This window comes from Podarcis cretensis (assembly GCF_951804945.1).
Source record: "Podarcis cretensis genome assembly, chromosome: 8".
Taxonomy (NCBI): domain Eukaryota; kingdom Metazoa; phylum Chordata; class Lepidosauria; order Squamata; family Lacertidae; genus Podarcis; species Podarcis cretensis.
This window is the reverse complement of record NC_137177.1, coordinates 53,708,598-53,722,840: the sequence shown is the minus strand read 5'-3', so window position 1 is coordinate 53,722,840 and position 14,243 is coordinate 53,708,598. Positions and strand designations below refer to the sequence as shown.

General features: G+C 46.7%; 1 protein-coding gene across 6 annotated transcripts in view; it reads right to left on the bottom strand.

Moving 5' to 3' along the window:
• The window catches only part of GSE1 (Gse1 coiled-coil protein), a 432,608-nt gene that overhangs the window by 119,407 nt on the left and 298,958 nt on the right, over positions 1-14,243 (bottom strand). Inside the window, exon 1 of one of the 6 annotated variants that reach the window (XM_079988699.1) lies at positions 3,877-4,441. The exons of the other annotated variants lie outside the window; for them this stretch is intronic. Within the exon in view, the coding sequence (XP_079844825.1) occupies positions 3,877-3,913 (37 nt within the window). The 5' untranslated portion in view covers positions 3,914-4,441. Of the gene's footprint in view, positions 1-3,876; positions 4,442-14,243 lie in introns of those variants that run through there. 6 annotated transcript variants of the gene reach the window in all.

Here is a 14,243-nt window from a genome sequence, read left to right as displayed (position 1 = left end):
CTGGGAAGTGGGATTGACCATTAAAGCATTCTGAAGACTGTAGCTTTGTGAGGGAAAGAAGTGTCTCCTAACAACTCTTGGCACCCTTAACAAAACTACAGCTCCCAGAATTCCTTGGGGGGAAGCCATGGCTGTTTAAAGTGGCATCATAATGTTTTAAATGTATGGAGTGAATGTGGCCTGGGTGTTCATTATAAGTACAGTTCTGCTTGCAGGTACTTCTATTGGATTAGTTTTCTCTTATACAGTGGTGCCCCGCAAGACGAACGCCTCGCAAGACGGAAAACCCGCTAGATGAAAGGGTTTTCCGTTTTGGAGGCGCTTCGCAAAACGAATTTCCCTATGGGCTTGCTTTGCAAGACAAAAATGTCTTGCGAGTTCCTGCGGGTTTTTTCCCCTCCCCCCCCTTTTCCTAAGCCCTAAGCCGCTTATCAGCTGATCCGCTAAAAGCCGCTAAACCGCTAATAGCGCTAATCCGCTAAGCTGTCAATGGGCTTGCTTCACAAGACGAAAAAACCGCTATACGAAGAGCCTCACGGAACGGATTAATTTCGTCTTGCGAGGCACCACTGTATGCTGGGCTGTGTATCTTAATGATTACTGAGGCTGTGTGTATGTAATAATGTGTGGCCTACTTTTTAGCTGCAGTTTTATAGATTATAATTACTTATAATTGTTATATTGTTTTGTTAATGATATTACAGGACTTGGTAGGGTCAATTTTTGTTGGCCCACAGGTTGTCATTGTGATGCTGTGTGCTGTGATGGTGATGCACCATTATGTTTATTGTTGCTATTGTTACTTATTGTTTATTAATCACTTTGGGATTCACTTGAAGAGAAAGTAGCACAGAAATCAAACAAAGGAAGAAAAAAATAGCAATACAAACTTCAGGAATATATTCACATGCCTTTCCCACTTCAACACCTGCCTAACCTCACAATACTCAGTACTACAACACTTACGAGACTCACAAAGTTCAGCATGCTTGATTATCAGGGCAACTTCCTCTTATAGGTCTTTTGATAATAATTTTTAACAGCATTCCCTGTTTACCGCAGAGGAAGATGTACCTTCATTTTAACTCTCAATTTCTTTCAGTGACCTCCCAATCTAATCTTACATCTCATACCTCAATTGCAAAAATCAAAATAGTAAGTCACGTTCTCCTAGCTTTGGCATATTTTGGGTTTTGAGTTATTTACCCCTTCCTAATGCAGACTGTAGACAGGGCTTCTAAGAAATTGATGGTGGAAGCCATTTCAGTCAAGAGGATCCAGGCACAATGATGAGCTGCTGATCAGAAACAGCGGGGCAGTTTTTTTTATTTATCTGTTTTCTTCATAAAAAATTTACTTCATTGTAAAAAACCTCAGTAGAGTTTACTAAGATAAACCGCATTATTGCTCTGTTTGGAATGAATGGAGCAAAACTCCAGATTCACACAATTCCTTGCTTGCAACTGGGATAATAGATATCAATATATGAAAGAAAGGAAGAGAGTATTAAAGAACCTGAAAAAATAGCACAGCTCTGGGTTCAATCTGCCCATAAGGTAAAATGTAATGTATGAAGGCAAGTAATTGTTGAGCCTTCCCAGTTGTGGAATCTTACCTGGGTAAATCCCTCACAGTGGAGTCCCACCTGAGCTCAGCCCTGCAAACATTTAAGAGGCAAGTAAAATGGATTCATTTTATAGATGTGTTTGGAGTATGAACATTGGGAACTGGGCAAAACTCATTGGTTGGAAGATTATGAAAGTACATAGCACTTGAAAACAAGCACTTGTTGGTGAAGTGCCTAATATGGGCTTGCTAAACTCATCATGTGTTGATCCCTACAAACAAACAAACAAACAAATAAATAAACAAACTTTTGTTTCTGATCCATGATGACAGAATAAAGTCAACATATGCTAGGGATTGTGTGGTTGATTTGTCAAATTCAATCCCTAGCTCAGATTATTACCATTCACTGGCTTTCAGGGAAGTTAGGTCAATATGGAAGGTGACACAGACCAGTTAACCTGTGTGCCCAGTTTACCTGCACTCCACCTTGAAACCAGCATAGCTAACTAGATTTCCTTTCCCAAAGGTGGTGAACTTTCCGAGCTGAAGCCACTCAGAATGTGCAAGGAATTTTGCAGTAACACGATTTTCAGCTGAGCTAGAACTGAATGACTTGAAAATGCAAAAACAAATGAGATTAAACAACTCGTCTGGCAAACCCTGGAATGAACATGCTCACACAGACCCAGTACCGTAGCTTTCAGAACTAAGTCCTGCCTCTCCTACCACAGTCCAGGAAACTTTGCATCAGTTTAAAGACACACTTTGCAAAGAAAAGAAAGTTATTCCTGTAACTAACTGCCACACGGAAAACCCATTTCCTGAAGCCAAGCCTTCACAATCAGTCTGGGTTTAGAAAACCACTGCTGGTGCAGAGTTGATAGACGAACCTCGGGAAGTGGGGAGGGAAGCGGATCTTTCTCCTCACTTCCCCCACCCCAGTAAAACCACAGACAAGTAAGAAAAAGTGTCACCATGCAGCCAAAGGCAGAAGTATCACTGGTGCACCTTAACTTTGCCCAGGTGACCCATTTCAGTAGCTAAGCGACATGGAAGAGGGGGGAAATTCTCAACACACACCCCATGTTCTGTTCCGTTCCCATAAAAGCAGCTGCCTTAAAACGAACCATTAAATTTTCATGTCGAGAGACACAAGCTGTAGACCATGGATGGGGTGGGGTGACAATCTGACAGTTACTACACTAAGCACAGCCACATACATAAGATACACCTACACCTCATGCTGGCTCAGAAGAGGAAGGTCTCCACGATGACCCCTGCCTTCCACCAACAAGCCTCCCCCCTCCTCAAACTGTTGGGATTCAGAGGATGGGAAGGCATGTGGAGTGCAGGGAGATGAGAGGGAAATAAAATCAAACAGAGTAAGCTGTTGAGGGCGGGGGAAGGAGAGGCAGAGAGAGAGAGACTCAGAGTCGCCACTTTGGGTCTGTCTGCTACATGATCAGAGCTCACCCATCCGTGAAACAATATTAGGCACCAACTCGAAAGTAACTTCACACCACGCTTCTTAATTCACCTTAGATTACTTAAGTGCTTTTGCTGCTCACTGCTGAATAAAACAAGACTCACCACTTAGGAAGCCAAGCAGGGTGGACAAAAGGAGTGAGATATGCTATATACCCCAAGGGCCCAAGGTGAAGCCCACAGGCGCTCATGTTGCACATGGTTTTCAAGAGGAAGGGGGGGTGATGGAGGGATGTGAAGTGAGGGGGGGTAATTGCTGGAGCCCAGGGTCCTTGCACTTGCAGCAGATTCACCTCCCACTGTAATCTCATCAACCTCTAGGGCCCACCTTGGTGCTATCCCTGCCCAATCCCATTGAACTTCAAGCAAAGCACTGATGAGGAAGAAGATGAAGAAGAACCACACCAATGTACAAAGTGATTTACAAATCCTCATCTCTCCGCAATTCCATCAACTGTCTCCCACCTCTGATTTAGCCTACAAAAGTTCCATTAATTGGAGTGGGGTTCTGTCAGCTGCACCCCTGCACTGGAGACAGTGCAGAGGCAGGCTGCCAATTTATGTCCCTTTCTAAAATGTGGTGGTTTGACCGAAGAGCAACTACCACAAACTGCTCCAGATCAAAATCCAGAATGCCTTTCTTTTAACAAGCAGAGTGGACAGGTTCAAATTGGCACATCTAAGGAGCTCCTTTTGAGTTGACCACTGTGGCCCGCTATGAAAAATTTATTTTCTTATTTCTTCCATGGATATAACACTGCTGTTAAATTAGAAGATAAAAAGGAAGCAGAAAAGAAAAGGTATCATCAAGAGTCGCCTTACCTGGTAAGTAATAGAGTGGTGGTTTCAGTCCAAACATGGTTTATTTTACAGATCCAAGGCATCCAGAGGGGAAAAAAGAAAATAAGACCCAAAATGGCAAAAAAGAGGGAAAACACTGGATAACAAAAATGACAATAAAACCACACAGTGGTTTTATTTTATTTTGTAAAAATAATAATAAAACAATTTGAATCTGAATGAGGGGGAAAGGGGGAAATGAAATATATATAGATATAGAGTATCCTGTCAATTTTGCATCAACGACCAACAGCTCCACCTCACTTCTTCAAACAGGTACTCTGCTCTTGACACGTCTTCTTCTGGTCTCCCCCGCTTTCCTTTCCTTTCCTTTCCTCCCCCCCCACCCCCCACCTTCTTGCCTTTTTAGTCCAGAGAGATGCAAATAGAGAGAGAGAGACACACGAGCGCACACGCAACACAGACAGAGAAAAGAGAAACTAAACAGCAAGCAAGAGAAGGCAGGGAAAAGAAGGTGGTGGCTTTTTTCTTTTTTTCAAAATAGAGAATCTCCTTTAGGGATTTCTCATTGGGAGGAGGGAAAGCGCTGGAGGGGGGAGGGAGGGAGAGAGAGAGAGAGAGAGAGAGAGAGAAGAAAAGGGGGAAAGGAAAAGAGTCAGCCCCCAGACATGTTAGCCGCTCTTTTCTCCAGTCAGCCGAATGTCAAGGGTGGTGCGTGCGGGGTGGGGAGGGAGAAGAGGGTGGAGAGTCAATGGGTTGTTTTCAATGGGGCATCATGTTCAGCATCAAATGAAAAGAAGAGGGGGGAGTGTTGTCAGAAGGAAAAGGCAGCAAGAAGTGAGGAGGGGAGGGAGGGGGGCTGGCTCTCCCTCTCTCTCCGGTTGTCAAGCACGAATGGGGCTTTGTTTTGTCATTCCCCTTAGCTACTGGTTTACAAAAGGGAGAAGGGGGTGGAGAAAGGGTGGCGGCTGAGGGCGAGTGGCGGAGAGTGAAGGGAGGACGACAATGCTCAGAAGTGCAGCAGCTGAAAGGGTTCTTCTTGGGATGCTGAAGAAGATAGGAAGGTCCTAAGGAAGCCACAGAAAGCTGGGAGGGTAGGGGGAGGGTGGGAACCCCAGGTCTCAAAAGGTAGCAGGTGCTACTGCTGCTGCTCCAGAATTCGCTTTTGGGCGCCTGCCTTATCTTCCCCTCTCTCTGCGTCCCACCAGCGACTCCGAAAGGAGAAACCGCAGAAGGAGGAAAAGAAGAAGAAAAAGGGAACCCAAGAAGAGGGAGAGGAAAAGCACGTTTTTTTGGGGGGGGGGGTTCTGCAAATGCTCCCCCCCCTGCCTCCAGCTACTCACTAAAGGAGGCAAAGGCAGAGAGAGAGGAGAAAGCAGTGGCGGCGGCAGCAGAGTGCCCCCCTCGATCAATTTTCATGCAAGAATCATTATCGGTAAATTGGAAATCTGGCGAGCTGACAGCAAATTTGTCTCTCCTAATGAAAGAGAGAGGGTAGGAAATCATCAAGCATCTGTTCTTTGCAGGCTGAAGTCTCCAGCGTTTTAATGCCGTGGTGGTGGTTCCGCTGGTCTCTTTTAAAGCGTTTTGTCTTCTTGATTTTCACTCAAGCTCTGGTGGGCTGTTTTTTCCTCCAAAAAGGAGGAAAAACTGCCCTGCTTTTTTTAAAAAAGAAGAAAGGGGACAGAAAAGGCAAAAGGTTGACCAAAGGGTGGATTTATAATAAGAGTTTCCGCATCTGATCTTCCAGGGCATGAAAAGCTAAACACTAATGAAACAAACCCATAGGAGAGAGTGGGGGGGGGTGTTGAGAGAGAGGGAGAGAGAGAGAGAGAGAGTGTGTGTAACAACACAGTTGAGTTCGGGGCTGGGAAGGACCACCAAAACAAGTAGTGAAATAGCTTTTTCTACCCACTCGTCCCCTTCTGCCTATGTCTTCACCAGGTTGCCCCTTCTCTTGGCTCCAGTTTTCCATGTACAGCAGCTGTTGGTCCAGGGGGGCAAATAATAGCATTCCCCCCTACACATGCATACGCACGCACACAGGCATGCGCACACACACACACACAATGCACAAGCTGCTTGAACCCCCCCCCCCTTTAAAAGGGGGAGTAAGACCCAAGAGGAGAACTTTGTCCTTTGCTGTGAGGAAGCCTCCCTCTTTCACCCTCCTGCTTTGAATACAAAAGACTGAGAAGAATAGCAGGACTAGAGTTAACTATCCTGAGAGGGCGGGAGGGGAGAGGCAGGTCTCCCCAGTGTCATAACCTGCCCTAAAAGCTCTTTCCAGCTAGCAGCCTTTGGCAAAAATGACACAGTTCCTAACCTGCTGCTTCTGGGATGAAACACTGATTGTACTCTGCCACAATTTGGAAGGCTAGTTGGCTCCCATCACCCCAAGGGTGTAACCAAGGGGGGCAGGGGGGCAGCTAGCCCCTAAATCAGTACACATCAATACAAATTTGAGATTCTGCTCCCCTCAAACAAAAGCCTAAGGTAAAGGTAAAGGTACCCCTGCCCGTACGGGCCAGTCTTGACAGACTCTGGGGTTGTGCGCCCATCTCACTTAAGAGGCCAGGGGCCAGCGCTGTCCGGAGACACTTCCGGGTCACGTGGCCAGCGTGACATCGCTGCTCTGGCGAGCCAGAGCCGCACACGGAAACGCCGTTTACCTTCCCGCTGGTAAGCGGTCCCTATTTATCTACTTGCACCCGGAGGTGCTTTCAAACTGCTAGGTTGGCAGGCGCTGGGACCAAGCAGCGGGAGCGCACCCTGCCGCAGGGATTCGAACCGCCGACCTTTCAATCGGCAAGCCCTAGGCGCTGAGGCTTTAACCCACAGCGCCACCTGCATCCCCTCAAACAAAAGCCTAGCCCCCCAAAAAAATTCCCGGTTACGCCCATGTCCCATCCCACCCTATTGTGTGGCCCATGCAATACAAACCTGAACAGAGAGAGTAGGCAAAGGCTGACCCACCACTGTCTTTGTTTCCATCAAAGAAATATGGAATGCACACCACAGAGAGAGTTAACCTAAACTTACAGATAACTGTGTTCTCCTTTCTAAATTCTCCTTGCAACCCCAAGCCTTTGAGCATTAAAGCTTCTTGGAACATGAAAACTGTGGGCCAGGAGGGCTCTCAGGAATAAGAGAGAGGGTACACTCTTGAATTTCAAGGCAAGGAATCTGAAATTTAACCACCGTGCATGTTTCAAAGGAATCAATACTGCTAAGCAGAATTAAAAAACAACAACAGAAACTTGTATATGATTTAATCTGCTAATCTCCCATTTGCCCACCTGGTAACACCTGCAGATCAGCCCCAGCACTTAGATGCAAGTTGCAGACCAGATTACCTTAAAATCTCCACAGTGGTTATTAAGCAGGTAAAAATGGCTGCAATTTGTTTAACCAAATTAGGTAGGATGCATCCAGGCAGAAGGTGATAGGAACTGGTTTACTGGGGAGTGAACCTACTTGCATTCGGGATTTCTGAGCCTCTCCATCATCCTGCTCTTCCTCTGCCAGCTGTGGCCTGCTCTTGACACCCAAATTCAAGATGGCAAATGTGTGATATCTCAGCATTGCAAAGGGAAGCCACATCCTGTGCTGGTCATGAGGTGCCCTTCAAACAGCTTAAGGCGGCAGCCCCGGAGAAGACTGCTGGCTTGGTGGGGGGAAGGGTGCATGCAAGTGTCACCCACCTCTCCCTTGCGTGGGCCACCCAGTCCCAAGCAAAAACAACAACCCCAAGCTTCTGCACACAGAACCAAGCTCCTGAGAGAATGGTCTGCAATTAAAAACAAGCAAGTAACTCCTCCACCCACGAAGCCACAGTCTGCCCATATATCACTGTCAGATCTCGACATCATTTCACCAAACAGCAAAGGGGAGGGGAAGAGGCTGTAAAAACTATACCGAAAGCAAGTCTCCCCAAGAGGGGAGAATTATTGTAATCGTGCAGTACCATTCTGAAGCTGGAAACAAATACTGAAGGCAGGTAGAAGAGATGGATTGCCACTCCTGGAGTGGACCACCCTCTTGCTGTTTTTGCCTCTGGTAAAGCAGGTTTCTGTACAGTTGCAAAAAACCCCTGCAAAAGCTATTTGACCACAGGAGATGGGGGGGGTAAGGGGGGGCAAACACATACACACACACATCTCCCACAACACTCAGAAACAAAGCTGCAATTGACTCTCTTTAAAACCCCTGTATGTGTCCTGTCCAAGTCAGAACAGACCAAAAAAACTGTGAAGTCTATCCTGCCTCAAGATCTCCAGCATTTAACTCGTATAAACCATTCTTTTCCAGGGTTTCAAGGCAGGAGTATTTCCCAGCCTTGTCTGGGAATCAACCTGAGACCTTCTGCCTGTAAAGCAGCTACTACTGAGCTATGATCCCTCCACCAGGGTGGTGGAAGCAGTCAATTTGACCCAAGGGGGGGGGGAACTATGACACTAGTCAGGCCTTGGATTCAAACAAATCAGGTTATTTAAGGAGGTAGTGCCCTAAATAGATGAAAGGCCAAACTAGATACGATGTCAATAGATCATGACTTGATCTCCCAGAATTTTCCCCAAATGTAAAACAACCTGGGTGGAAGAAATGAATCAGAATGCTAAGCAGGAGTTAGGTAAAGGTAAAGGTACCCCTGCCCGTACGGGCCAGTCGTGACCGACTCTGGGGTTGCGCACCCATCTCACTTAAGAGGCCGGGGGCCAGCGCTGTCCGGAGACACTTCCGGGTCACGTGGCCAGCGTGACGAAGCTGCTCTGGCGAGCCTGCACCAGCGCAGCACACGGAAACGCCGTTTACCTTCCCGCTATGAAGCGATACCTATTTATCTACTTGCACTTAAGGGTGCTTTCAAACTGCTAGGTGGGCAGGAGCTGGGACCGAACGACGGGAGCTCACCCCGCTGTGGGGATTCGAACCGCCGACCATATGATCCGCAAGTCCTAGACGCTGAGGTATTACCCACAGCGCCACCCGCGTCCCTCAGGAGCAGGAGTTAGCCTGTTGCAAATTGCACACACACACACACACACACACACACACACACTGTGCCAGCTGCTATTAACTCATGGAAGAAGACATATATGTAACATATGCATATCTTTGGGGTCACAGCCACACCTTGCATCTAAAGTGCATTTAACATACTATAGTTTATCTAGCTAAAATTCCCAGCATCCTTAATAAACTACTGTTCCCAGGATTCTTTGGAGGAAGCCATGCATTAAAAAAGCTCTTTAATGGCATGCTATTAATGCAACCTACGGTATGTCTCCCCATCCCACAAGCAATTTTTTGTAAGGTGGGGGACTTCAAATTGTGAAAATGGCATGGTGGTAAGAGTTTTTTTTAAAACAACAACAACAACAACACACCCACCCTGCTTTCTTCCCTTTGGTAATGGGAAAAAAGGAGATCCATCTCCTGACATCCCACCTAGCTTGGACCTAACTTGTTTCTTCTCAGGAGTGGGAACTTGCAACAACTGCAGTCAACATTGGCAGCTGCTCAAATCAATAAAAACAACAAACTAGCATAGAAGGGCAATCGGTTGAATTTTAAAGAGGAAATGCCCCAGTGGAATCTTTCTCTTATAAGTGATATACCTTAATTTCTTCCACCAGATTTTACAGTGAAAAAGGAATCTATCACATCCCTGCTGAAATACAAATACAGATGCTCTTAAAAGTTGGTCTTTTAAGGTGCCCCAGAGACCAAGTAATTTTATTTTATTTTACTTAAAAAACCAAACAAACAAAAACCAGTCACAGGCTTATTCCCCAGCAGTATTTTAATGGGGTGCAGTTTAGGCCACTAAACCAATGCAGGTTTACTTCCAAGAATGTTGTTTCCTCTTCTATCTGGGTTGCATGAGATTTGATCCTTGCATGCTGCTAAATGGAGCATCCTTGTTCTTCAGCTATACAAATCCCACAGAATACATGAGACCCAACAGAATTAAGAAGGGTAGGAGTTTATCTGCATCACATGTTTTTGTGCTCCCCAAATCTAAATACTCCTTCCAATGCATGCACAGAGGCATGTTTCACAGAATCTCTGTGGGCAACGAATGTGTTCTGCCCTTGGAATGAATGAAGAAAGGCTCTTTTCAGCACGGGAACTCCACCCGTGTCTCAGAGCTCATTGTGCCTATAAATTACCTGTGTGATCAGAGCAACATCTTCCAACCTGGACTTCCCACTGATGATGAACACATACAGCATTTGGGGAAGCAACACAGCTTGGTAGTGGAGCATCTGAATTGTATGTAGAATGTCCCAGGTTCAATCCCCGGCATTTCCAGGTAGGATTGGCGGAGACTCCTGTCTGAAACTCTGCAGAGCAGCTGCCAGGCAGTATATACAATACTAAACTAGATGAATTCGGTATAAGGCAGCACTGCCTATGGTCGCTTAAGCCAATCACCCATCTATCCCCATCACTCCTGTTCCTGCCCCTCACAATCCTGTGTGCCGTCAACTGTCATTCTTTTATAGGTTTTTAATTTGCTAGGATTACCCTAACAACGGTGGTAATTAATACTAACCCCTCCTCTACCGTATATGCTAATGGCATGAGCCATAAAAATTAATTTGCAAACATGTCATTACACAATAGCTGAACAGCCAATAAACCTGCAATTATAGGCCAATCATTGAGCAGGAACAGAGGGAGGGGTGGCTTGCCAATTTGATTTTTTTTTTTTTTAATTACATAAAGCTCTAGAGGAGAATTGTTTCTCTCAAGAGAAGCTGGGCTTAGTTTCAAAAAATCAGGCTCTGCCTTTGCTCTCCCTAAGCTTAACCCAAATGTAGGTGAGAGGCAGGGTGACATTTTGGAAGCCCAGAATGGTTCCCTAGCACGGAAACCATGTTAGCAGATGATGTTATGCAACACTGATAGCTGAGAACATGAAGGAAAGAAGGGAGTTCCTTGCATTTGCCCCTATCCCCAGGACCCATCAGACCTAGAGGATGTGACATAACACTGAAGCAGAAAGCAGCACATGAGTATATGCAGAGTGATTTCCCCATCGTCTGCAAGTAACCACAGTCAGCCAAGCCAGCATAGGGAGAGGGCTTTTAAGCTAGAAACGTTGGAGCTACAGTCATTCACCACAGAATCAATATTTAGTAAAGCGCTTTACAGTTGTTCCCGAGTGTGCCCTCACAATAACTCTGCAAGGTTGATCACTGCCGCTCCCCACTTTACAGAGAGCAAACTGAGGCCGTGAACTGGCAAGGTAAAGGTAAACGGTAAAGGACCCTTGGATGGTTAAGTCCAGACAAAGGCGACTATGGGGTGTGGTGCTCATCTCACTTTTCAGGCTGGGGGAACTGGCATTTGTCCACAGACAGCTTTCCGGGTTCATGTGGCCAGCATGACTAAACCACATGGAGGACCGCGACGAGTGCCAGAGCACACAGAAACGCTGTTTACCTTCTCGCTGCAGCAGTACCTATTTATCTACTTGCACGGGTGTGCTTTCAAACTATGAGGTTGGCAGAAGCTGGGACAGAGAAACGGGAGCTCACCCCATTGCGCTGATTCGAACTGCCAACCTTCTGATCGGCGAGCCCATGAGGCTCAGTGGTTTAGACCACAGTGTGCACCCGTATCCCACAACTGACAAGACACCTCCCAAGAGGCAGGTCCAACAATGCTCCACTCACTTGAAGATTGGATTGAGTCCTGTTTCTGGTGGTTATCCAAATCACCACTATCTCAGAATGCCAGTGCAGGAGGATCCTAAGGGCCTAGGCAGGAATCAAACACCACCTGTTCCCAACCTGCCAAGTTGCCTCTCAGCAGCCCAGGGCCAACCATTTCTTGCTCTGTGACTCAGTTTGCCGCTTTCAGCAGGTATGACCCAATTCCCAGAGATGCAAGATGGCCCTACTAGATCCACGTTGGCACATCTGCCCAAGGGAGGATGCCAGTTCCAGGAAAGCAGAGCAGTAAGCAGTGGCTGTTGCTGGGCTTGTTTTTCAGGGATGGCTTGCCTTGCCCACGCCCTCTGCCTGGGTGCCAGCTCAGAGCTCTCTCTCTCCCCCGCCATCCTTTGTACATCACTCACGTCTACGGTGTGCCAGCCCTCCAGGGCTTGCTAATGGGAAGGAAAAATGGTGCTGGGCAGCAGGAGGGGTACTTAAGAGCTGCCTCACAGAAAATGAGCTATTGTTCACTCCTTGTGTATTGAGTGCACAAGCTTATGGAGGGGGGGGGAGTGTCCTTTCTGGAGAGCCCTTTGCGCTGCCTGAATGGCACAAGGGAAAAGGAGAGAGAGAGAGAGCGCTTCCTTGCCTTTGCCAAATGCCCTTTGGACTGACATAGAAATGAGGTGAGGCAGCTCTGCCACAAGTCAGGCTCAGATGAGCAGATACCTCGGACAGGCCAAATGTTTTTAAATGAAACCAGTCAATATTATTCTTATTAAAGGTGAGCAAAGGTAATAATTGCTATAACACAGTCTTTTTCAGGAGATCATGTCGCAGGCTGGCCCCTTGGCAAGAGCAGCATCTGCCCATCGTTCAGGATTGCTTCTGCCAGGAGGAGCAGGGGATGTTCAGGCCAGTCCTTCAGCCTTTTTATTGTATCTTTCTTCAGCAGGAAGGACCCACTCCCGAACCCTCAGAAGACAAAGAAACATGAGGCCATCTGATGGCAAGCCAGCACACATCTGTAAGCCATACCATTGCTCCTTCTGGATACAACATGCTCAAAGAGACACTTGACTAACTGAAAAACAAGAATTATGAAATGATCTTTTAAAAAACAATAGAGCTCAGCAGGTGTAAGGAATGCTATATGTGTTTGGAACTCTTCAGTTAAGCAAAAAAGATGGTAAGGAGAAAGTGGAGAGAATGTTACCCAAGTTGTGGTTATTCAATGCAGCTGTTGAACAGTAGATTCTGGAGTGACACCCCTTAGAAACTAGAGTGTTAAGCATTATATGAATCATTGAAATAAATAAGATACAAATCTACACAAGCACCCAGAATTTCACACTAAATAGAACCATGTGGTGGAATTCACTATCATAAGAGGTGGTGCTGGGCTTTGGTGGCTTGAAAAGGCAAAATTGCAGAAGATGTCCTGCCAGTGGCTATGAGCCTCATCAGTGAAAAGTAACCACCATAAACAACAATATGAAATATCTATTTCCTTCATGCTTTGCCAATCACTGTGGCAAACAGGGTGCTGGAGGTCTGGGCCAGCAGGGCTCTTCTTATGTTCCTAAGTCCACAGTTTGAATTATAACCTCCTCCTCCACCACAGTAAAAACATTAGCCACCTCTCCCCACCCATGTTAAGTGGAAACTTCAGAAATTGCTCTCGGGAAGAAAAAAGGGCTCACTGGTGCCCTCTAGTGTGTAAGATGGTATCACATCAAAGGAACAGCAGCCCTGCTTGAGTTATCTGGACAGTGTGAAAAATCTGTCTCTTTTATGAGTAAATGCAAACTCCAAAAGACGAGTTAGTGTTTCTAGGCATCCATGAGGCAGGATCACTCAGTTCAGCATCCTTCCAATCTAAATATAAAAACCTTTCTGTCACGCCCTATGCAGCACCTGCCTGAGTACTGAGCTTCTTTTAAGAGGTTGCCCTGCCCAATGCCCAGAGGAGTTGCAAGACCTGCTACTCACAAGACAGGCAGTGAGTGAGGCATCCTTGGAGAATGATAGGAGCCCTCTCCCCCCCCTCCCATCTCATCTCTAGTACTATTAAAGGTGTGCCCAACTAACACCTGGGAATTGCAGTGGTCACATGAAACAAGTAACTGGATAAAGTATAGAGACTTCCTAACATCTACCACTGGCTGGTCTCAAATTCCTAAATGTCTCCCCAAATGCCCCCATTTTTCTCTTTGTGGATGTGCTCATAGATTAAGATTCCTGGCTTCCCCACTGGGGAATATGTAGCCTTCCAGTTGTTGTTGTTGTTGGACTACAACTCACATCAGCCCTGAGTCATTGGGCACACTGCCTGGGGCTAGTGGGAGCAGGTTCCCCAGCCCCAAGAGCAAGGATCTTAGGTGGGATGGCTGAGAAAGGCCTCCTCTGTCCACAATCTCAGGAAGCCAACATGAGTGGGGGAAGGCAGTTAGAGGCAGGAGAACCTGAAGCTCTCACGTTGGCAGCCCACCAAAATTAGCAACAGGCAGCCTCCTTAGATTCTGCTGCTTTTCTAAATGGTCATGTGGAAAGAGGGCCAAGGCCTGGAGGCAGGTACACTTTCCAAACACCTGCAGCGTAGGCGAGGGCTGGGCAAGCTCACCTAAGCCTTCCACAATAGCTCCACTGCCTTTGCCAAGGAGTGGGTGGCTAAGTGAGTGCCAGGCTAAGAACACTGCATCTGGGAAAGGGACGCAG